The sequence below is a fragment of the Camelina sativa genome, chromosome 6, assembly GCF_030686135.1.
Source record: "Camelina sativa cultivar CO46 ecotype springtype chromosome 6, ASM3068613v1".
NCBI classification, from domain to species: Eukaryota; Viridiplantae; Streptophyta; class Magnoliopsida; order Brassicales; family Brassicaceae; genus Camelina; species Camelina sativa.
In genome coordinates this window covers 25,770,631-25,794,624 of record NC_141885.1, presented here as the reverse complement: position 1 = coordinate 25,794,624, position 23,994 = coordinate 25,770,631, and the positions used below count along the sequence as shown (strand labels likewise).

The window sequence follows — 23,994 nt, the reverse complement described above, 5'->3', positions numbered from 1 at the left end:
AATCTGGTTTATGGTTAAAAATGAGATAATGATTATTATAGGATAAATAATGGTGAAAGTTACATGAAAATAAATAAATAAATATGAAATTAACAATTTTCATAAAAGAGAACTGATTTTATATACTTAACTGATAGAATGAAAATTTAACAATTTTATATAGATCTAAAATGCTGATTAGAATTGATTTTAAGTGTATATATATATATATATATATATATATATATATATATATATTTGTTTTCTTGTTAGAGTTAAAATATTTTAGTTTTTGAACTTATTATGATAAAGCCAGATATTGTTCCAAAACTAACCGAGACAGAGTGAGGAAAGGTTATTGTAACATTTTCAATATAATTAATTTTACCTTTTTTATGAATCAATTGAACATGTTATAAACATATTTGCATATATGGATGGACATATTTTCTTAATTACTTCTAGACCTACAAAAACAATATAAGAAAGAAATTGAGACATTATTACTTGAGAAAATTTAATAATATATAATTGAAAAAATATTGCACAAAATTTAAACAATAAAAAACAAAACTCTATGGTAGAATTTTGTGGTGTTCCCACAACGCCGATGTGCAAAGCTGCATATGAAGAACTTGATGTCAAAGCAAAGAAGCTGGTTGATTGCCAGACTTGGAGGATCAGCTCAAGGCGGCTATAGAATTAGAAACTGTTACGGCGGAACAGAGCCGACGCGCTTGATGATTAGAACCACGAACTAGAAAGACGTTCTATATTAGTAGTATGAGCTACGTGTGTAAGTGAAAACTCTAACTTTTTCTAAGTGTAGGATGTAACTTGCTTTGTGTGTGATTCGAATTCTAGTAGTACGAGGCCATATGTGTGTAAGTGAAAACTTTAATTGTCTAGTCTAGTGTAGTTCTAAGTGTGGGATGTAACTTGCTTTGTGATTGAAATCCATAGCTCCTCTCCCATGCCAATCTATGCTATGAATCTTGCTTTGTGATTGAAATCCATAGATCTTCTTGGTTGGCATTACAACAAAATCTCCTTGGTTGGTTCATTTCACTTTTACAATTATGTTGCTTTAAAAATAAAAATAAACTTTTTTTTTGGTAATCCCTCAAACTCAATTTCCTAAAATATTTTAGGAAATTTTAGAAGAGAGGTGTATTTTCAGGCTTTTAAAGGGCCATAGAAAAGAAATAAAGAAAAAAAAAATAGATGGCAAACCAAAAAAAGGAAGAGGTTTGTTTTCTGAAAACGACATCGTTTCAAGTATTTCTGAAAACAACGACTTCGTTGTGAAGAATGGTGAGTGTCAGTAATGACGTCATCTGTTTGGGTTTCATTGACGGAGGAGTCAACTCGAATGGGTTTCAGTGAGAGGATAATTTGCCCCGCATTTGATTTGGTGCGTAGCAGATTAGGTTTTTAGTTCTGCGTTATTGGGCCGTCACACTAACAACTCTGCCAACTTCAATTTCACTTCCACTGCTTGATTAAATTTATTTGATCGATCATTCTTCATTCATTTAGAATTTAATGTGTTTTAGTGGCTGGCTATCATATGTTTTTTAACAAGGAGCCAATGAATAATTTCTTGGCAATTTTCTTATTACTTTGATCTGAATTATAGTGGATAAGAAACGTTCGCGGCGTTCAAACCATTCGATATTTGAGTTTTACAGCGTGACCGTTGTGTATTAGACCGATCAAAATCATACCACACTATTTTACCACATAAACACCATTGCCTAAAACTAAACCTTTTGATTTAAATCCGCCTTTGGCCGGAACATGAAACACGTAGATTAAAACTTAACTTATGTTATAGTATGGGGTATTTAAAATTTAAATGTTGTTGATAATACGTCATATATATAATGAAAAGACATAGCAGACATATATAACAAAAATGCTAAAATCACTACCGATCGAGCTTATCAGAAAACTACGAATTTAATCAATGGTGACATGTGAAACGTGGCCACGCACAAGTGGTATCTCCAAGCCATTAGATTCATTTTATGATGCTGACATACGTGACTTTCTTTTGGGGGAATATTCAACTAATCAAATATTGCCACGCTGACAACAATCTTTTATAAGCGACATGTGTATTATCTCTTGTCTTCGTGGTAGGGTCTAAACTTGCCGACACTCCCTCTTAATATTAGTTTTAGTACTACCTCTTATAAAATTGTCTCTCCTACGAAAAAACATTGTATTAAAAAAACTTGTCAATTTTTTATTTCTCCTAAAAAAATATAATTAAGAATCATATAATGCGTAACCAAACTTCATATCTCACTAGGACATTTGTTTCGACCTTTAGAAATTACGATTACGTACGTACCTCTTAGTTTTAGATTGGATTATGTGAAAATATTCAGTTGATAGCATTATTTTGTTTCTCTTGGCTAATCACGATCATAGACAAAGCACATCTCCGAAGGTTAAATGCAGTCGCTATACACCGGAGCAGTCTAGTTTTCACGAAGTGGTCCTTTTTATAAACCTTCTTGAGAATTCTACATTTTTAATCCATTTTTTTGTCGTGTAGTGATCTTTTTCCTCTAATCTAATCAAAATCAGAGCTAAAACGTTTGACATTACCAAAGCCAATATCAAAACCATTTTAAGCTTGCCGAGGTCAGAAAATATAATATTACTTTGATCAGATCAGGCCATGATCATCTTCTTCTTCTTTGACGATCATAATTCATAAACCCTAATTCTCAGATTATGATGACTCTTTACGGTCAAGAAAGGTCAGCGGACGCCACAAGTAACCACCGGGTTGAGACGACGGAGACTGTCGTGAGAGACATCCACGCGCTAACTCCGACGCCGGAAGATAACTCCCGGACGATGACGACGACGTTGCCTCCACCGCCTGCTTTCCGAGGCTATTTTTCTCCGCCAAGGTCAACAACGACCATGAGCGAAGGAGCTTCTTCTGGCGAGAACTTCACGACTATAAGCAGAGAGTTCAACGCTCTAGTCATCGCTGGCTCCTCTATGGAAAACAACGAACCAACGGCTCGTAACGTCACGCAACGTGAAGAAGAGAGACAACATGACTTGAACTTGATGAGGATTCACGAGGAGAGGGATCATGAAGTGGAGACGAATCCTTTGGCAATTGTGCCGGACCAGTATCCGAGTCCGGGTTTGGATCCTGGAAGTGAGAATAGGTTGTTGGGTCTGGGTGAAAGTCAAGGTCGGGTAGGGACGACGACGGTGCAAAGGGTGAAGAGGGAAGAGGTGGAAGCGAAGATAACGGCGTGGCAGACGGCAAAACTGGCTAAGATCAATAACAGGTTTAAGAGAGAAGACGCCGTTATTAACGGTTGGGTTAATGAACAAGTCAACAAGGCCAATTCTTGGATGAAAAAAATCGAGGTAATTTTTTTTTTGGTTTAAATTAACTTCTCATAATCGTCTCATTTAAAATTTTTGTAAACCATTTTAGGTGCGTTGTGGTGGCATAATTTGTAGTAATGTAAATTAGGTGAGAGATAGTAATATATATCTCACATTCTAGCTTCTAATTAATGTTTTATATATAGGATCGTGGCATCATCATTGTCACATGTAATTCTTAGTTCAACAAACATTGTGGAATTATATGTAATTTTCCGGGATTGATGATATAGTGAAAAATATTTAATAAAAGGCGGGTTAAGTGATAGTCTAAATGGTGAATTCATTTCGGATTAATAATGTATACACAGAGACATGTATGTATAAGTTTAGCTAACAATTTGGGATCGATGCATGCAGAGGAAGCTAGAGGAAAGAAAAGCGAAAGCGATGGAGAAAACGCAAAACAATGTGGCCAAAGCACAGAGGAAAGCAGAGGAGAGAAGAGCGACGGCAGAGGCAAAGAGAGGGACAGATGTTGCAAAAGTAGTTGAAGTTGCTAATCTCATGAGAGCTGTCGGACGCCCTCCTGCCAAACGCTCATTCTTCTCTTTCTCTTAGGTTTTTAGTTTATTTAATCATTAAATTAAGCATCACTTGTTGTACGTATATTAGTTATAACTATTATATTTGGTAAAGAAAGGGACATTTTTTTGGTTATTATATATACACATAAATGAGAGTGTACGTATAGTAGTACTGTTGTGTGGTTGTGTACTTTGCTTAGTTACACCATACAGAAGAGCTGTGTAATCCAAATCCGAACAAAAAAAACAATTATGAATTAATTCAACTTAAATTTGAGGTATGCGTTTGTTTCCAAAAATAAAATAAAATTATTCTACCATCCATATTTAATGATTTGAGGTATCTAGTTTGTATGACTTGATGAATTCCCAAATGTTAGTATTCTTAAATGTGTTGTTTGGTTTAGTCTAAGAACCAAATAAAATTATTACAATTACATGCGGAATCCAAAAAAAACCCAAAGAATATGGTTAAAAAAACAGTTGGAGTAGCCAGCTTTTCTATGGATTTAGATGAGATTTCCTAGCTCCCTTTTAGATAGAAGTTTAAAGCTTTCTCAATTTTCTCTTATTGCTCTTTGTAATTAATGGCATATGTAATAATTTAAATTTACAATGATTCATCATCAAAATATTCTCACTTTCTTTGCACTTTTGGGTACATACGTTGAGCCAACCTAGGTTTAACAGATGCGACTAGAGACTTAGCGGTGAACGAATTAGGATCAGCAGGAAAGAGATCAACCTTACTAGTACCAGGAAGGTGGCTCCATTCGAACCCTTGGAGAAGCCTGGCTAGTAACATGATGGTCATAGATGTCCCAATCTTAGAGCCTATGCAGCCACGCCGACCGGTGCCGAATGTCACGAGCCGCATATCCGGTTCCATTAAACTCACGTTAATTGAGTTCCCACCATGTCCATCGAGGTGTCGTTCTGGCTTGAACACGTCTGGTTCGTCCCATATCTTAGGGTTCTGGCCAAGCCCTAGACGACTCACAAGAATATGGCTACCTATCATTGCAATCAAATAAATACCACATAGTTTGTAAAGCCCAAGCATTGCCGCCTAAGATTTTGAATGCGTGGTTGTGAACTCATTACTCATGAACATATATGCCTGACCCATGCGTTAAATGGTCCTCTTAAGGTAGCGGCCATAGGAAGATAAATCTAAACAGTTTTGATATTTTAACATAAAATTTTAAGAAATACGCTCGATCTCGAATCTTCCACCCTGGCTGGTGGTCCCGCACTCTCATTTGTGCAGTTTGCTAACTTATTTTATTTAATTGTATTATACTTTTAACATATTTCGAATTTGGTTCGAGTTCGAATTGATCAAATATGGTTTGGTTCAATATAGTTTTTTTTTCCCCTACCTACTACATCTACATGCATGCATGAGTTGTATATACCTTTGGGGACAAAATAACCCGCCAGGGTAGTATCTTCTCGAGCTCTGTGAGGGGGCATGAACGGACTAACTGGGTGAAGCCGGAAAGATTCTCTGCTACAAGCTTTGATGTAGTTGAGTTGTGATATGTCTGATTCTTGCACAAGTCTGTCTTTGCCAACTACCGTGTCCAATTCATTTGTGGCTTTCTCAAGAATCTCTGGATGATTCAACATCTCTGCTATCGTCCACTCTACGTTATTCATCGTATTATCGATTGCTGCAACATTGATATCCTATATATAGCAAAAAAATGCATCACGATTTTGGTTATTACTTGATTTTTTTTATTTTTATTTTGCAATTATTCTTGGACATTTAATTAAAGCCACATTTTATTTGTAAGGATAGTGTGAACATCACTAACCTTGCATTGAGCTCTAATCTCATCAAATGTGAATAAGGACATTCCTTGGTCATCTTTTAGCGTGATTAAGATATCGAGCCAATCTTCTTCCGTTTCTTTTCCACCTCTCTCCCTCCACAATTGCATTCTCTCGTGGATGATGGGGTCGTTGCACTTGTTGATTATATCAACCGCTTCTCTAACTTCAGCCTCCTTTCCATTTAGGTTCCATCCTCGAAGACAAGGGATGTAGTCCGTTACGTTAAAGCTGAAAAAAGAATCAAGAGATTTATATATTGCGTCCATGTGTTCTTTCTCTTCCCGCCCGAGACCGAGACCATTACCGCTCTCGGTCACTACTTCTTCAAAATGCCTCCGACCAAAGATCATTATCATCATTACGGCATGGCAATAAATACCCGTGATGTCTCTCACGTTGACTTTAGTATATGTTGACCCTAATTGGCATAAGTTAAAAACATAAGCGACGATGTTATCGGCTTCGAGGGTTCTATCACTAAGGGAATTGTTCAACATTTTCGGAGACATTAGTTTGGCCACCATCATTTTCTTCATCAGCTTCCATCTCTCCCCGTAGAAAGAAAAAACCACGTCCTTATAGCCTTCGCTTATGAGATTGCTCGAGTACGACTCCACACGGTCAGCAAAAGCCTCGTCCCTGTCTCTAACCACTTCTCGAGCAATCTCGCTTGAGGTTACGGTGATGACGTGGACACGTGCGAAACGGAAGCAAGCTATCTCCGTTTTCATGTTTTCCATGACACGGTGGAGCCACCAGGAAGTATGCCGGTTTAGGCTGATGTGGACCAAGTTTCCGATGACAGGCCATCCCCGTGGACCCGGGCGAAGCTGGCCTTTCTGTTTTGTTGACCTGAAGAAACGTATGGCGAGAAGGAGGACTAGCTTAATAAAAAATAGAACAAACGTAAAATTAGATGGATCAGCAAGATTCATGTTCATAATTTTTTTTTTCTTTTTCAGTTGGTCGATGAAACGAGGTTTTCTTTTGGGTAGAAAAAATAATGGAGGAAACTTAGTATTAAAAGGAATAAGAAACGTTTTGTACGTGAAGTATGTATGTAGATCCCACGTATAATAGACCGAACGTAGAGAAAGGTTAAATGACATCGAATTCCTTATGAGGCTAAATTAGAAGATCTTTTGTAGCTGAAAGCTCTTCGATTAATTTATATCCACATTAAATCAAAAAAGCATTTTCTTAAATAAAACATTTCCTTCTTGAAGCGTTCCTTTCTATTTCTTGAGTGTCCCCACTCTTTATTGGCCGGCTGGCTCGTTGTACCACCTTAAATGGCTACAACGGAAAGATCCTTGGCCTCAAAACCTCCAATCACTTGTTGCAACGGTTTATGATCAGATTATCAGTCACCAGATTTTTTACTCAAAATTAATATAAATTATGAGAAGCAAAATAACACTATGCTGATAATTATTTCCATAAATATAAATTTTGAAATTTGCATGTCATCATATGTTGTAGCATTGAGGTATCGGAGGAGATCATCGAAACTAACGTTATTTCTGTTTGCTCGCTTTGGACTTAACAAGTTTTTATTATTTGGAAAATATGGAATGACTAAGAAAATGGCAACTCAGATTCATCCGTATGCCTCTTATTTTACTACTTAGGCATTCGTTCATTGACTGACACATTGTTAAATACATGCCTCTCAGCATGAAATTGTTAAAAAGTACTACCCTTTTTCAAAAACACCTTCTTTTTTTACCATATATGTATTAATGCTTTTTTTGACCAAAAAAATATGTATTAATGTTCTTGGTCCACAAGCATGTTTGTCTATTCTCATTTTCTTGAGACCCAAACATATATTTTGGTATGCTCCTCAAATATATAAATATATAAAAGATAAATGATAATTCGACAATTTATCAAGTCTCAAATCGAAATAAACAAAATATGTACTAGTATTGTGTGTAATTAACATGATTGAAAAATGTGTCAACTGATCAATTAAATTATGAAATGAGTCATAAATGAATTTAAATTTGCATATTATTTATATTTTTGTCAGCAGCACACAATACATCAACAACTAGTTAACTGCTGATTTTTCCTACATTTATGTTTAAATGTTTGTTTATGTTGTTGCTTTGGTGAATGATGTCATTTGTTTTTAATTAATGAATTGGTCCATAAGGCCCATACTTTCCATATGTCTTATTTAAGAAAACAAATTAAATAAGTAATCAACGGAAAATGAAAATTTTGATCAAAATAAATAAATAAAAAATTTCAACGATATATCCTTAATGGTCTCTTTATCAGTTTCCTTATGAGCTCTAAGAAAGAGCTTCCATGGATGCAATCAAATGCAGCTCTAGTTTTTCATGATTTTTTTACCACTTTTGGTAAGTTCATGTTTTTTTTTTTTTTTTTTTTTTTTTTTACAGTTTTCCTGTTTAGAAAAGATAATAAACGAGCTATTTATTATCCATGGTTGAGTTCTCACGTTTAAAGAGCTCGAATCGGATGACTTTACAAGTGAGTTCATTTATGACTTTCTTTTGTTTCGGGTAGGATTGGTTTTTGAGAAATAACCAAAACTAATAATTTTTTTTGCGTAAAAAAAAATCTCTCGTTTATGCTGTCATGAGTAAAAACACATTGTTTGTGATGAATAAAAACAACTATTAAAAATACACCAATCATCATCACAAAACTGTCTTGAATAATAGACATCATAACCAAAACCTCTCGTAATTCACAAACATGCATAAAACAATGAAAATAAAGCATCTGATGATCTGATTGTACAACTAGACATGATCTTAAATAGTCACAACAATGGAAGAATCCAAATCAAAGAATTTATGTTACCCACAATCACCAAATCTGTCTTGGGTAAAACAGTTCATTACAATATATGATCATCAATCACTACAAAGACACTTCATTGTGCTGTAAGAAAATATAAAGAATCAAACCCAAACCAACCCAAGAGAGAAATATTAATGAGCCAAGCAAAAAACACTCTTCAAACCAACAAAAATTTGACTGATCCACATAAAACCATGAACACTCGCTAGAATAAGTCGAATTTCTTCTTAAGCAGATCTTGCTTCCAACGTGGTAAGTTGTTGAATGCTTCTTTCTCCATCCCAAACACACTTTGGAACTCTTCCTCAGATAGATAAGCCTTGTAGTAAATTGACCACAACAACAAGAAACAGCAAGTTAGTTAAGTAATAGACAAGAGTGATTCCATCTCCTAGTAGCTAACTAACTTACTCACCTCTCTACGTTTGAAATCGATTCCAGTCACTGGGTTCTCAGATTTAGCTCTCAGCTGTTCATAAGTGAAAGTTGCTCCACTTGTATCTATTTCAGAATCTCCTTGCTCTTCTGTTTCCTGCTTTGCTTCTGGTTCATCTGCTGCAGGTGAAACTTCCTCTTCTTCCTTGGCCTCATGCACATCTACTTCTGAAGCCACTGCTTCATCTTTTTCTTCCGCTGCGGATGAAGACAGTATTAGTCAATTGTGTTATCGAAGTTTAAAACGTGGATTCAAGGAGAAAAACTTACTCAGAGGGGTGTCATCTGCTGGGTTGGAGCTGGTAGATCTTCTTGTAGGAGAGGTATCAGGTGATTTCTTATTCTCCGCAACAAGTACTTGAGAGAGAGCAGCCACTGCTGCTGCTCTCTGTGAAGCCTGACTTGTCCCCACTGGCCTTGGTGGTGGAGGCGATTTAGTTGATGATGAAGAAGAATTGAATGCAGATGACAAGGCGGCTAAAGCTTCAGCTCTCTGTCTTGGGCCGTCGTGACTTTCGCTTGATCTGTCCTGGCTCTGCAGTTAAAGTGGAAGACTGTCTAAGTGGACTTGCTAAACATACAAAAGTAGAGCTTTATTTGTAATGGGGTAAGGCTCGGCTAAAAACAAACGAAGAACTCAAGATGAACCCCGTTATGTGTTCAAGCAGCTTTAGTCTACACTGAAACAAATCTGTAAGTCATTGTATTGAGAAATTTGTAAAGAATTATACTCTCTGAATTTGGTTGGATTTAGGATGGGACTGAACTAGAAGGCTGGAAATTTGTTCAGATCCAGATGGATGATTTAGCAGCTAAATGGTCATAGATTGGTTTGTACAAATAGGGTCATTGAAGTGTCCATTACTCTAGTAAACTTATGGTAAACTAAATCAAAGCCATTTTTTGTTTTTTTCGCCAACTAAAATAAAATATTGATCAGATATTTCACTTATATCTAAGAAACATTGGTAAAGAGTATAGTTATTTACCGAATAGGTAGGCCTGTTACTAGAAGAATTAAAAGCAGAATTTAAGGCAGCTAGTGCTTCAGCCCTTTGCCTTGGTCCCTGGTTCCCACCATTAGACTTATCCTGCAGTGGAAAAAGGAAAAATCTCATGAATTCAAGTAGCCGGAAAGTAGTAAGAGTGTCTTTTCCATTGTCCAAACCAAACTGAATTTGCAAATGTGTAGTACCTCCACAACGTGGTGAGTGCCAAATAAAAATGCTGCCTTTTTCTGGAATGAGTTTCCTTGTACCTATATCATAGAAAAGGGTAAACGTAAAGGAAAGTCCATGAGGTACAATAATCAGAGTTATCTTAGCTAAATCCGTCTTCAACACCAAGTGCCTATCTAGCAATTCACTGATAACAGACACATTTTCATTCAAGCCACTGAAACAATAGAAACTGAACATATACCAAGGGCAAGAAATCTTACGATAGCTTTAGTGGAATCCCAAGAAAAGTAAGTGGTGAAGAAGCACGGTTCGTTCCCTTCATTGATTTTGTAGAGTGGAACTTTAGGAGACAAGCCTTCTAAGGATCCAGCAACATCTATGTATTTCTGCCCATAGACTGTCTCAATGAATAAAAGTACAAAATAGAAGAGAGAAGCTAAACGGGAAGCAAAGTTGATAAGGAAATAGTTACTTGGCCAATCTCAAATACAGTTTGCTTTTCCTTGGTCTCAACACAGTGACCAACCCAGACAAAAACTTCAGCATGGGTGTCAAGTAAATATATATCCTCAGTCAAGAGGTCATCTTGAGCGAAGTTGTAAATCTCCTCAACCTGTTGCAGAGCATACTGTTAATAATACGCAAAACAGCATCTCGTGTAAAAAAAGTTGTATAATTTCGCCAATATCTCACCTGAAACTTTCCTGCGTGGATCCAGGCAGACACATTTTAAAAGAGAATGATACAGTTAGAATACTGGAAATGCTCAACTTCTCAGATAAATGTGAAAATATGAGTAAAACACCACATATAAAATATTCACCTCTGTTATACGAAAATGAGAATAAGTGAGGATCCCTGACAGTATCAGAGGAAGCCTTCTTGCTGGTAAAATTCTGTTTTCCACCAAGTGCAAACCAAAAGGTTGAGCTCTCAGTTCCTTCTTTGGCATGCTTTAGAGTAATCCCAGGCTGACTTAGCGAAAAGAGAAGATGATTAATATATCAAATATTACAAACAAACACATTTTCTATTAGGACTTCCATGTAAGACTGTAAAGCACCTATTCGGTAAGATTTAAGCTAAACTGAAAACAACACAATACTATCGGAAAATAACCTTCAAGAATTCGGCAACTTTAGCAGCCAAATCCAGCTGTTCATGCGCACTTTGATTTCCATGCCAGAGGAACATGGAAGTACCAGATTGCAGAAGGAAACATTCGTAAGAGTTTAAAGATGTTGCCACCTGATGGAAGTATTGCAATACAATTACAAGTCAATATAACAAATCAAATAATAATATGTTTCGCCTAAGTCACAACTTATAGAAAGCTGAATAATAAGTACACACCTTTACCAAATTGCAATATTTCAAAAACAAGAAAACCAAAATTTATTACTTTATAAAGAAAGAAACTTAAGGTAGCAAGTACCGATTCAACTTGCACAGCCCTATTATTGTGAACTCCAGTTCCAGATACTTGAATAAGTGCAATTGATTCTGGCGTGTAGGTTTCGTCTGTTGACCCTGTTTCTCCCACACTGTTTATGTACCCAGAGCTCAAACCACCCTAAAAAGTTCATGTAAACCATATTAATCACTGTATTTACTCTTGCAACGGAAATCAACTTCACCCTCATCTTGTAAATAATATACAAATACCTTTAGGACCACCATAGGTTGAAAAAGGGCAACAAATTGTGGAGGCTCTTTACCTTCGTATATACGTCCCTGCAAGAATACCCCATTAATCAATCTTTATGGTACTATTCATAATTGCTTTCAATAAAAAGAAAAAATTGTACCTGCACGGGTCTTCCTTTTAAGGAGTTTGACATTGTATTCGCTAGTCGAATTGCTGTATCTTGGTCCTCCTGAATAAGGGAGATATCAGATCTTTAGATGGTTAAACTTAAGTGAAGTTGAATATCTGAAATCCATGACACTATATTAATAGAGCTAACATAACAATAAACTACTAACATCAGGAACCAATAATCTTTAAAGCTAAAATTTGAAAATATTTACTGGTTACTCTCAACATTCATATGGAAGATACAAATTTCTAATTTTCTACAATCACAACCAATTTCGAGCTTAGCCATAAAATGTAGTACAAGGAAAAACCAGGAAAAGAAGCAAGATCGCCTATATAAAAAATGTTATAAACAGAAAAAATAACTGAAATGGAGGACTATACAATAGGTATACACTATAAGATTAAGAATCACATTTTTTATGATTACATTAAAATTACCTGATTGCTTTTCTTTCCGAACCAACAGCACAAGAAATAGTTGTCTTTTCTATCACCAGCATGATAAGTATAAAGGACCAAATAGCAGTCCCCAGAGTACAGCTTGCCAACATCTTCTTTAGGTAATGGAGTCTTGGCATTACCATTAACGTACCAAACCTAATACATAGACATAATGAAATATCAAAATGGATAGATCCAAAGCTATATGTGAAAAGTAAGGGATAACAAGTCAAATAGACAAACAGACCTCCAACTTTCCACCGCCTTCAAGCAGAGGTGGAATATCCTCAATCACTGGTGCACTTTTCGCAATGCCCTTAAGCCCAACACCTTGTTGCTTCAGTAAAGCTAGAGAATTGTGCAACGCCATTAGTAAGTCAAGATTAAAAAGACTGTTTATGTTTTTTTTAGTGATTTAAGTTTCACAGTGGTATTTTACCGGCAACTTTTCCTCGTCCTTCCTCGTTACCAGGAGTGGCCGAGCCTGATGGCCAAGAGTCAAAGTTAGACTTGAAAGAATGGGACTCATAACCTTGAATAACACGGGTAACACGCGTTGCCTTTGGCCTATTTTCACTAGCAAGGAAATCCTGGAGATGAAAGGTAAAAAGTGAGAAGCCATGATTGAGAGATAGATATACTAAAGGCCAGAGAAATTTTTTAATAGATTTCCACTCTTTACCTCAGCAGATTGACTAGCAACTTTCCTCTCATCCACTTGAGTTACTCGGCCAACCCAGATAAATACCTCAGAACCACAGTCCAAGAGGTAGCATTTAGTATTTTCCAGCATAGATTTGGATAGATCACCGTCTATAGGTTCCACCTTACCATCAGCGATGCTAAAAAAAAGTAGTAACAACATATCAATCAATAACTCTATCATAATATATTCTATTAAGTAACTGTTAGAAAAGATACTACAGCAGAATGGCGTGCACTATATAGAAAAGAAAAAATGAGAAATTAACAAACAGGATTCTAATTAAAGGGAAGACGAGTACCAATAAAGCTTAGGGGGAGTTGACTCTGGAGTAATGTCATCATCATTGGCAACTTTCCTTCCGATTGGAGCAAAACCACCAAAGAGGACCCAAAATGCACCAGAATCTGATTCTGTATCTAATTTTCCATCATCTGTTATACCAGCAAAGTATGAATATAGATTAGTTTCCATCTTATAAAACCATCTCTGTAAACAATGCCACCTTCCAAACCTATTCTTTAAGCATTCAAAAACTGTTTGTTGACTTAAGGGGAAACTAAGGAAGAGACTGCAATTTGCTTACCAACAATCGCAACATCGCAAGTTCCTTCGTGATACTTGTCTTTCAAATACTGAACGACTTCCAAAGCTTTGGCTCTCTCCTGAATGTTTGAATTTGCACCATTGAACTGATAGATCTTTTCTTCGGTGTCCAAGATAAATACATCATCATGATTCAGCGATGTGCGGGCAAAAGGAACCTACAGGAAAAAAAAATGGAACAGAAGAAGAGTTAATGCACATTGGATTGGATATCACTGTTCTAATGCGAAGAGAGTACAAGAAGTTAAAACCTGCTTCAAACGGATTGCACGTTTTCCTTTGCAGGTATATAACCTGGTCTCAAACACCTCTTCTTCAGGTGTTTTGAATCCAGAGGCAACACCACCCTCTAACGGAATAATACATGGCTTGAAGTAAGACAAGAATTTGTCAGATTCATGGCCTTGAATTTCCCGGTGTTGGACAGCACGGCCTCCAAGAACAGCATCGAGTTCAACTGTTTTAACAGCTGCAGTTCCAGCTTCATCCTAAAAAAATGTCAAACCATAAGTTAGCAATAACACTGTTTCACCTTAGCTTCTCTTTCGAAAAAAAACAGCCGTTAAAAGAGTCTGGGTGATTGATACCTGACTTGTATCTTTACCAATCCAAAAATGTATATCAAACAAATAAGCACCACTTTTATTTTGTGTTGTCTGCGCAAATGGAAGATAAACAGAACACAATGTGAATGATGATGATAATAAAAAGGAACGCACACTTGTGATACATATGTTGTTACTCTGTCTTGAAAGAAGATATCGAAGAAGCTGTCAAATTCCAAACCTGCAAGACAATGTAAGTATCTCCCATATAGAACTTTCCATGGTCAGACTTTGGTACTGGAACAGCCTCGAAATTCTCGATCCTCCAGATTTCAGTCCCTCTAAATAACAAATGTTAAAGTTCAACAAGCTCATACAGTCCAAAAACATTCAGGAATCTCAAGAAAAAAAAAAAAAAAAATCAGATTGGTTCCTTAGATATTCTAAATACTAAAGCAAAGAAAAAAAAAAGAAGTTTCATATGTAGCTGAAAGGATACGGTTTCTGGCCAGCTCCTTGAAATGCAGGATCCAACACTTTTGTTGAACCAGACATTTTGTCTCGAACACTCAAAACTTATAGACTACTAGAGAGACACCAATGAACCTGTTGGGTCAAAAAAAAAAAAAAAAAAACGGAACAAAGTTATAAAAAAAAAAAATTGAGAATGTAATCTAAAATCTGAAATTGACTAGGATGAGGGAGGGGATCTCAAGCAAAACTTGAAACACACAAAAAGCATTGTCTCAGTTTGGTGATATAATAATAATAATGAACATACATTATCTGTAATTCTCTAATATGAGATCACGCAACATTCATCTAAAAAATCTCGGAAGCTATGTGATCAAGGAAAATTTCCATGATCCAGAAAAAAGCCTACAGAGAGATTAAGATACGCAACGGCTTTGGGATTCGATCAGCCAAAAATCAAAATCAAAACTTTTGCGATATTCAAATTGAATTGATCAAACATGATTTGAGTCAGAACAACCAGCAGGGAATTAAACTGAGAAAACTCAGATTCAAGGGATCGACGTCAAGAACAGAGCAAGGTTCGACGACCATGATCAAATCGAAAAAAAAGAAAAAAAAATCAGATGATCCTTCATAACATAGATTTAGTCAAATCGATCCGTGGTGGAAAGAAAGTACCTGGCACGAAGATCTAAAAAATGGTAGACACTGGGGACAAATGGAGACGAAACGATGAAGAAGAAGAAGAAGAAGAAGAACTGGCAAAGAAGACGAGGGAACAAGAAGAAGAAGACGAAGAATGGAAAAAAAAAAAGGGTAAGATTGAATTGAATAATACTAATTGGAAAAAAAGAAGGAGGAGGTGAGCTGTGTTGTGTTATTACGTTTCTCTCTTTTTAGTTTTTTAAAATGCTTTTTTCGTGACGTTTTTTTTTTTTAATTTATTTCTTAGATTTATTATTATTACAGTAGAGAGAGAGAGAGAGAGATTTGAGTTTGATGAATTACTTCCGACGACAAAGACGGAAGGAAGAAGATTAGATAGAGGTTTGAGGGAAAAGACGCTCTTAGTCAAATTTTTAAGGCGAAGATTTAGATCCCCCCGGTCGGTCGTCGTTCAACCCGACCAATGTTTTTGTTTTGATTTTTTGCCTTTTCGATTTTACTTTTTTTTTTTTTACCACACTTTTTTAATTACACAAATTTAATACTTTGTTTTTTGGAATTTTGGGAGTTTCAAAACTTAAAAAGTCAAAACCATCCTTGACATTAACATATTACTAAAAAAATTTGGAATTTATTACAAAAGTAAATAAATAGCCAACTTATTTAGATTGAAAGAAAATCAATTAACATGGTATTAATGATGAAAAATACTTAGGTTCACCATTGAATAGTCAAAATTAAAAGAATTGTCATACACAAAACAAATATTCATATATATTTCTAGTCATTATAATTGGAAACGTAACGTAGCTAATCTTGTTTGCATTTAAATGATTATCTTTTAAAGTTAGTAAAAATAATTAATTGAAAAAAAAACGTAAGTACTATTAAAAAAATATTTATATACCAACCATATTTATAAAAGTTAGTTATATATAAACATTTTACAAAATAACGATACATTCAAATGTTTGTAAGAAAAGATACTACATAGGTGATGTCAAAAAAAAAAAAAAAAAAAATACTACATAGGTAAAATTAAGGGCAATCGTCGTAGGACACTGAGGATATCACCAAATCACACATACAAAACTATCCCAAGGCAATGCGTTATACACATTTATTATTATAGAATGTTGGACAAGGAAAAAGTATTGTTGGTGGAGAGATTGGTCTCATTATTTCGATATTTCAGCATGACACGATGTCCTTTTTTTTTTAGCATGTGATTTTCACGATTGAAATCCTTCTTTTGAAGGATAAGAACACTTTAATTTCCGTATATAAAAACTAATGTATACTATAGTATTTCTTCGTAATGATATATACTCTTTTACACACAACAACAACAACAAACAAAAAAAGAACAATCATAATAATACTGATACAATGTAGAACAGCCTTATTTTTAAGTAAAGTTTCTAAAATATACAAAATCTACCACATTTTGAGAGTAATTCGTAAATGATACGCTTGAAACCTCTCAAGTTGAGACTTCAGAGTCTCAACCACACATAAGAAGTACTAGAAAAATTAGCTTATATACACATCACCGAGGGTCAACTGCCGATGGTACACCATATATGATATATATAACAGACTTTGAATCATGCACATTATAAGTAGAATCTAAACTCACCTTGCAATCTATCCACAATTCATCAACGAAAGTCTTAAGCTGTTAAAAACACTTACGATACTTGATCATTGTGTGTTGCCGGGGTCAACTTCACGTAAACAAACAAAGAAAAATCGAAAACATTCAAAGTTAATATAACTTGTACTACCACCATCAAGAAATTAATAAAAATTAGAATTGAAGGTCACTCAATCATAAAGAAAAAAAAACGTAAAATAAATAAAGTAGATGTAATTAAGTAACATGTAACCTAAACTAAACGTACCAAGTTGGAATCGTAACTTAGCAGTTAATTTAATCTTTTTTTTCTTACCTACTAAGTTTTGATCTTTTTGATTCAGAATTTTCTCTAGTTCCGAAATCAGGATATATTTGTGATGATTTTTTCTTACGTAATATAGATAATGTTTGCTTTGAAGTTATAGTGACAATAACCAAAAATATCGATTAGCAGGGGCGGATCTACGTTGTAGTAAGGTAAAGGCACGTGCCCTATACTAAGTCTTAAAGATTTTTAATTGATACATGTATTATAATAAATTTTAGCTCAATTGGCTAAATGTGCCTTATGTTATAACTTGGGAGAAGGGTTCGATCCCCCTTGATACCATATTTTTCCATTTTTTTCTAAATGTTTTACCTTCCCACATTCCTTATGCTACATTTTTGCTAGTTACATATGGCTAGTGCCTTATATAACTTTCTCCCCTAGATCCGCCACTGTGGATTAGCAACCAACAATATATTTTGTTATCCATTTTATAGTCATCATAAACTAACATTCTAACCATATATACCACACAGAAACGACTCCATGGAATAGTGACTCGGACTTATTTTGATCCCAAATTCGTATATGGACCACAAAAAGGGATACGAATCTATAGAAAACGGTATTGATGATTAAAAATAGTACTATATATGTGCTTTAAGAATAATAAAACACCGGGGCTGAAAAGCCTAGAAACATATCATGTGAGTCAGTGAGTGAGTGTGTAATTAAAAAAGGTGTCACCTTCATTTATAAATTCCCCAAAAGTTATATATGATCACAAAACAGTCCATGACTTTCTCACTTCACATGGAAGAAGGTCCCATGTCTCTCAATGTTTTTCTTCTTTTATTGAGTTATAAAAGTTTGATCCGTTCCACAAAAAGAGTCACTGATTGACTTTGTTAACTCCAAATGTGAATAAATTTGAGAAATTCACCTAATTGTTTGATTGCAACGAGTTACTACTACTAGAATGGACTAATGTAATAATAATACGATAGAGCTAAAAACTCAATTCATTCATTCTTGTTCAAGTGGTTTGCTGAATCTGTAATCTCTTCTTCAATAACTTAGGTCTTGGATTCATGGGCTTCAAGAACTTAGATTGTAACCTCACCATCTCTTTCAATACACTAATCAGCTTCCTCTCGATTTCTTCACCGTCCGGTTCGATAGCTCCCAAGCACCGTGCTACTGCCTCCGCCGTAGTCACACATCCTCCGAATGGTTCTTTCCTCAACACAAGCTCCGAGTCGTAGATGGTTCCTCCGCTCACGGATGCGTCTATTCCCGTATCCAAACACACTCTAACCGCTCCTGCTTCTCTTAGAACCTCTTCGCTAGCTTTCACCATCTCACTCGCGTGTTTCCACGTCGCGTCGAATACGATGAGTCTCAGCGGCGGAGGGTTTGAGATGTCGCGTTGATTTAGGGATTTGAATTCGGATATTGTGACGGCGGGAGAGGAAGGAGAAGAAGGGAAGAGGTAGATTGTTGTTGTTGGTGGTGATGGTGATGAGACCGAGGTTTCTCCGGCGGAGGAGATGTGATGACGGCGGAGACGGCGGGTGGGGATTCTGGTGACGTTTCGTAAGGATTTGGTGAGGAGAGGTGTCGTGTTGAGCTTGTGGCGTGACTCGTGTGGATGGTGGACGATGATGATCTCTGTATTCGTCGGGATTGGATCAGTCGGTATGACGTGGCAGAGACAGATCGGATTTGGTCGATCGCAGCTGTTGCAGATCTGCCGGCCACGATGATTCGCGTCTTCCTCCATCGTCACTGCTCTTCTCAGTCGTAATGCGACCGAATCTAATTTTAATACGAAATTGAATAAACCTAAACGGACGTGGTTTAATCAATTCACTATGTCGTTGTTTGGTTTATCAAGGATACGGCGTCGTTTTGCGTTCTTTTTTTTTTTTTTTTTTTTTTTTTGTTTAATTCTCTGTTTCTTCTCCGGTCAGGCAGTCACCACTTTCCCAATTATACCGCGACCACTTTTTCCCGTTTTGACGATTAGATGATCAAAGTTTGTGGAAGTATACAAAATAAGAGAAATCACACTAATTCAAATCCAAAGAAGAAATGTCCAGCGTCACTTCGGAACTTGTTGCAATGGAGGCCACTCGTTTCCAGCACACTCCTTATTACTGGTATTGTTCTTCTTCTTTTACAAACAAAATTCTCCATAGATTTAGGCTTATAGAACGGCACCTTCTACATGTTTTATGTGATTTCTGAATCTAGGAAACCCTTGTCAGAGGGTTGTAGTTGGCTGATTTTGTTTCTATTTTGGAGAATTTTCTGTCTTTGGTGATTATTTTGCCTTATTGGTAGAACTAGAACACAAAGATAAAAGATGTTGATTTTTTTTGTTTCTGTAGTGAAGAGAACGTGTATCTGCTCTGCAAGATGTTGTGCGAGAATGGTGTAGCGGATTCAACGGGTTCTGATCTCTTCGTTGTTTTTATCTCGAATGAGAAGAAGCAGGCAAGCCATGTTTCTCTTATAAAAATAACCTTTGTTCCACTGTAGGTAATTTATTATGTTTGGTCTTGTTTCAGTGTTATTCGAATGTGCTCGGTTGGTAATCAGAGTGTGTGTATGTTGTGATGTCCATTATTGATATGTTGATTAACTGTTCTTGTAGGTTCCACTATGGCATCAGAAAGCTAGTCGCAGAGCTGATGGGATTGTACTGTGGGATTATCATGTCATATGTGTCCAGGTTAATATCATAATGTCTGAGCCAGTGATGTTTTTTTCTTAGAATCAAACTTGATTTTGGTTTTTGTATTTGCGTGAACAGAGGAAGAAAGAAAGTGATTCTCAGCCTTTGGTGTGGGATCTTGATTCGACTTTGCCGTTCCCTTCACCCTTAACCTCATATGTGACCGAAACTATCCAGCCATCTTTTCAGCTTTACGCAGAGTACCAGAGGTAATCTTTTCAGGCATGTCAAGATTGAAAGTGTTTCTTCTTCAGTATAGATTTAGCTGGGAAAATTCAACTTTTTTTAATGTAGCTGGTTTTTTCTTTTTTTTTGTTTGGTTGAGATCAGGTTCTTCCGTGTTGTGCATGCTCCTCTGTTCTTTAAGCACTTTGCTTCTGATAGAAGACACATGAAAGAACCTGATGGAAGTTGGACTGCTCAACCTCCACCCTACGAACCCATTGTTGCCCAAGGTAAGATGTAACTTCTCAGTTGTCACCCTTTCATCAACCATATTCATTTCCTCAGCTCGTTTGTTTCTTGCTTCTTAAGATGGAATCTTGCATAATTTGAGCGAGTACATTGCCATAAGCGGTGCGGATACATTGTCGAACTTGGACCCTGAAACAGTGAGAACGGCAATTTCTCAGAAACTTGGCGTGGTGGTGAGCCACACTCAACTTCAGGATCTTTTCACCAAGCTTCCTTAATATGCCAATGTCTTTTCTTTGTGGGGTCAAAACTGTGTCATAACTCTTTAATTCAGCCTTGTTTCCAGCTGTCTCAAACATTTGTTTTTGTATTCATTGATGAAGCAGAGACTGATTTTTGAGGGAAAACATTATACACTCACAAAACGTTTGGTTACAATGGAACATTACATGACTTACTCCACAACCCCCAGAAGAAAAAAATTCTGAAAAGGGAACCAATGAGAAATGAATCAAAGACACATCTTTGTATAACTTTGTTTCTATCATTGCATTACTGCAAACTCTATACCCTGAGCCCATCATACCAGTTCCATCAGAAGCGGGTCACCCTCAGCCATTTGCTGAACCAATTTTATGAAATCTTGTTCGCTTGATATGCTCCATGGGTGAACCGCAGGTGCTTTAGCAGAATAAAGACTCGAAGAAGTGTTAAACGAAGCTGATTTCCTCTTATATACCATGGAACCAAGAACCGGATCAAAATTCTGAGGCGAATCCATTGACAAGAAGAACATTGGCACAGCCACTTTGTAATGCAAGTCCATATCGCCCACGAGATCAACAAGATCGATAAAGTCGGTTACGAGTCGTTTGGGCACGTAGAATACCTCTGAACTGCATACCGTTAAGGTCTCATGATTGTTCTTGGTGGCGTCCTTGTAGTTCACTTGGAAATGAGCTGGCATCGTACTTACAGTGTTCTTCACTAGCTCGGCTTGTAGAAAAAACCAATCAGAGTTCCCGGTCGGTTTCACTGATGTCCATGACTTTGATACCTAAATGATTGGTTTACAACAGTAAGCTTCCTTGAGATAACGAAGAAAAAGGTGACAATTTGATGAGAGTGTTGTTGTATGTACCTTGTCTGTAGTCCAAATCTTAGACTTGTCAGCTTGAAGTAGATTCCAGTAATTGAGAACTGTATCATCTTCAACAAACAAAAATCCTTCTGCGCTGCTGTATCGATCAAATATCTTCGGTAGATGCCTGAAATATACATACAAAACTTACTGTCAGAAGCTTGAATTTAACCAACATATATAGTAATCTTGAGCAATTCTTACTTGTAAATGTGGTCGAGTTTGGCTTCTTCCACATAAAGATCCGAGTTTTTCTGAGAAGACAATATCACAACGGTTTTGAATATCCGTCCGTAAAGTAACCTCCACTCGAGAGCAGTGCGTTCAACAGGACCACTACAGAACATAACAAGCACTACATTACCAAAATTCTTCCTCCACCTAATCAAGTTTCCTATCTCAGTGCTCACTGTGCCAGTCTCCTCAACCCCAAGATGAACCGAAGGCAACTTCCGAGGAACAAACTCTTTTCTATCCCCATGACCAATACTCGCTCGCGGGCGATCCAGTTCCAACGACATCAATCTCGGCTGTTGGTACCCAACAGCAATCAAATCCTGAAGCCAGGCAGCTGTAAATTTCACATCCTGTTCGGTCCAAAAACCTTCTTCAGCCATAGCAAAGCTCAAATCAAGGATCGTCTCAAAGAAACTATGCTTGTCTGATCTCCAAACAAGTAAAAAATCAATTAAACGACCAACATTGACATGAAGATCCTTCTCCTCAGCAAAAGGGTAAGCCTCGATTCTATCAAACCGGTGAGCTGTAGGTGGATAAACAGCAACATAACCACCAAGCTCCCACAAAAGCCTTTGTCCCCAGTAACCTCTCAACACATCAGAAGCCATAGAACTAACGGAAACAGGAAGCATTAACCCCCAAAAGGCAGACGAATGGTAAAGAGTGTTAAACGAGTTAACAGGCACCATTACACCTTGAGGTAAAGCCACTTTAGGAGCATGTTCATCGAACTTAATATCAAAGGCCTCTAAAGTCGTTTTCCTGGTGAAGTAAAACACAGAATCAACATCAGGTAAACCGTTTGAAATCCCTTGCTGTATAAACTGCTTACCACCTAAAACCTCAGTGTAATACTCCTCATGGTTAACCTCACCTACATTCTCTAATGGCAAACCTCTAGGCCAAACAGAACGTTGCCCGAAATGTATATAAGGATTAACCACAGTCCTATTGGGGTTCTCATGACTGTACTGCAAAATCGGTTCTTGCTTAGAATCTTTACCAACTAACTCAACGTCAAAATGCATCCCTAAATCTCCATCAATCACTTGACCACGATCATCCGCGTCGTAGATCTTCTTGGCACCGTGCTGTATCGCGAACAAGTAACCGACGCTCTTCCTAACGAAAGAATCATAAGGCAAGTGATCTAAAACTCGAAAACCCAATTCAGCTTGAGCATCGAGAGACAAAAAGATTGAACCTTTAAGAGTCCAGTCCTTGGGGGTCGCCGAGTTACCAATCGCCAGAACCTGCCAACCACGAATCTTCACCAGACTCTTGAGCTCCTCAGTTGGGTACTTGGTCACCGACACCACAATCCATTTCTCAGTAAGGAAATTAGCGTAAGGGGAGGTCTTGGGGAGGACACGGATCGAATTCCAGTTGATTTGAGGGCGAGAGAGAGATTGAAGAGACTGAGTTGACTGAGACTGGAAACAGAGGAGAGAAGCAGTGTCGGTGGTGTTGTAGAGGAAGAAGAAAGCAACTATGGTGACGGTAAAGAGAGAGAAGACAGCGATTCTGGTGAGATTCTCAGAGAAACAAGTCGAGAAATCTAGGTTTTTGGGTTCACTGAATCGTCGTCGGATCTGTTGATGAGTAGCTAATTCTCTGATCTGAGATTTCGGCGGCTTGGCAGGAGACGGCGCCGCACGATCCTGAACCAACATCGGATCAAAGAGGGATCCCCCAAAAACTTCTAAATCAGAACCTGAGATTTGTGAAACTCAAAAATTTGAGATTTTTTGTCTGGCAAGTGAATGATGTAATGCGGTAGTTGTTGTTGTTGTTGCTGGTTGGAACTGACGTTGCTTAAGCTTGAATGCAATGGCAAAAAGAGAGAGCTCTGAATTTGGAAAGCGAAGTCTGAGTCTCTGGAAAGCAAATTTGCAAATTGCAAAATCTCTTTTTTTTGGGTTTTTTTTTTCTTTATTATCTCACCAAAGAGACAACTAAACAGTAATTCTTGCTGTAGTGTTCACGGTGGGACCCACCAGGCAAGCCATCACATGAAGCAAAGCTGTCTGTAATAACAACATTAATAAAATTGCGCTA

General features: G+C 36.9%; 5 protein-coding genes and 1 pseudogene across 12 annotated transcripts; 2 read left to right on the top strand and 4 right to left on the bottom strand.

Moving 5' to 3' along the window:
• Nucleotides 1–2,184: 2,184 nt before the first annotated feature.
• Nucleotides 2,185–4,068, top strand: LOC104793103 (remorin 4.2-like). Its single transcript, XM_087454772.1, has 3 exons — nucleotides 2,185–2,634; nucleotides 2,725–3,387; nucleotides 3,769–4,068. Exons 2-3 carry the CDS (start codon nucleotides 2,728–2,730, stop codon nucleotides 3,967–3,969), a joined length of 861 nt encoding a protein of 286 aa, XP_087310898.1. The 5' UTR covers nucleotides 2,185–2,634; nucleotides 2,725–2,727; the 3' UTR covers nucleotides 3,970–4,068.
• A 420-nt stretch (nucleotides 4,069–4,488) lies between these two features.
• Nucleotides 4,489–6,927, bottom strand: LOC104793102 (dihomomethionine N-hydroxylase-like). The gene is made up of 3 exons (XM_010519378.3): nucleotides 5,759–6,927; nucleotides 5,354–5,627; nucleotides 4,489–4,949 (listed from the first exon to the last, which is right to left on the bottom strand). The coding sequence occupies exons 1-3, from the start codon at nucleotides 6,884–6,886 to the stop codon at nucleotides 4,573–4,575; spliced, it is 1,779 nt and encodes a 592-aa protein (XP_010517680.2). The 5' UTR covers nucleotides 6,887–6,927; the 3' UTR covers nucleotides 4,489–4,572.
• Nucleotides 6,928–8,546: 1,619 nt separating this feature from the next.
• Nucleotides 8,547–15,940, bottom strand: LOC104773969 (villin-2). Of its 6 annotated transcripts, XM_087454770.1 has the most exons (25): nucleotides 15,507–15,753; nucleotides 15,133–15,360; nucleotides 14,851–14,957; nucleotides 14,593–14,692; nucleotides 14,394–14,462; nucleotides 14,058–14,294; nucleotides 13,787–13,964; nucleotides 13,502–13,634; nucleotides 13,180–13,339; nucleotides 12,937–13,087; nucleotides 12,745–12,845; nucleotides 12,495–12,653; nucleotides 12,043–12,111; nucleotides 11,900–11,968; nucleotides 11,670–11,807; nucleotides 11,354–11,482; nucleotides 11,058–11,205; nucleotides 10,928–10,938; nucleotides 10,707–10,847; nucleotides 10,495–10,620; nucleotides 10,249–10,311; nucleotides 10,043–10,144; nucleotides 9,324–9,588; nucleotides 9,034–9,251; nucleotides 8,547–8,937 (listed from the first exon to the last, which is right to left on the bottom strand). In XM_087454770.1, the coding sequence occupies exons 3-25, from the start codon at nucleotides 14,904–14,906 to the stop codon at nucleotides 8,824–8,826; spliced, it is 2,937 nt and encodes a 978-aa protein (XP_087310896.1). In that variant the 5' UTR covers nucleotides 14,907–14,957; nucleotides 15,133–15,360; nucleotides 15,507–15,753; the 3' UTR covers nucleotides 8,547–8,823. The 6 variants fall into 6 exon arrangements, 2 of the variants coding, with proteins under 2 accessions (XP_087310896.1, XP_087310895.1); XR_015559924.1 differs by lacking the exon at nucleotides 10,928–10,938 and having other exon boundaries at nucleotides 11,043–11,205; XR_015559926.1 differs by lacking the exon at nucleotides 10,928–10,938 and having other exon boundaries at nucleotides 10,707–10,862.
• Nucleotides 15,941–18,230: 2,290 nt separating this feature from the next.
• LOC104699390 (tRNA-uridine aminocarboxypropyltransferase A pseudogene) lies at nucleotides 18,231–19,184 on the bottom strand (annotated as a pseudogene).
• Nucleotides 18,296–20,962, top strand: LOC104793100 (protein N-terminal glutamine amidohydrolase). Of its 3 annotated transcripts, none has more exons than XR_015559922.1 (7): nucleotides 18,296–19,204; nucleotides 19,375–19,563; nucleotides 19,795–19,941; nucleotides 20,061–20,138; nucleotides 20,220–20,350; nucleotides 20,472–20,596; nucleotides 20,676–20,962. XR_015559922.1 is itself a non-coding variant. In XM_087454767.1 (7 exons), exons 2-7 carry the CDS (start codon nucleotides 19,496–19,498, stop codon nucleotides 20,831–20,833), a joined length of 666 nt encoding a protein of 221 aa, XP_087310893.1. In that variant the 5' UTR covers nucleotides 18,367–19,204; nucleotides 19,375–19,495; the 3' UTR covers nucleotides 20,834–20,962. The 3 variants fall into 3 exon arrangements, 2 of the variants coding, with proteins under 2 accessions (XP_087310893.1, XP_010517678.2); XM_087454767.1 differs by having other exon boundaries at nucleotides 18,367–19,204; nucleotides 19,795–19,900; XM_010519376.3 differs by lacking the exon at nucleotides 18,296–19,204 and having other exon boundaries at nucleotides 19,265–19,563; nucleotides 19,795–19,900.
• Nucleotides 20,949–23,967, bottom strand: LOC104793101 (putative glycosyltransferase STELLO1). The gene is made up of 3 exons (XM_087454763.1): nucleotides 21,901–23,967; nucleotides 21,697–21,823; nucleotides 20,949–21,612 (listed from the first exon to the last, which is right to left on the bottom strand). The coding sequence occupies exons 1-3, from the start codon at nucleotides 23,607–23,609 to the stop codon at nucleotides 21,136–21,138; spliced, it is 2,313 nt and encodes a 770-aa protein (XP_087310889.1). The 5' UTR covers nucleotides 23,610–23,967; the 3' UTR covers nucleotides 20,949–21,135.
• Between the last annotated feature and the right edge of the window lie 27 nt (nucleotides 23,968–23,994).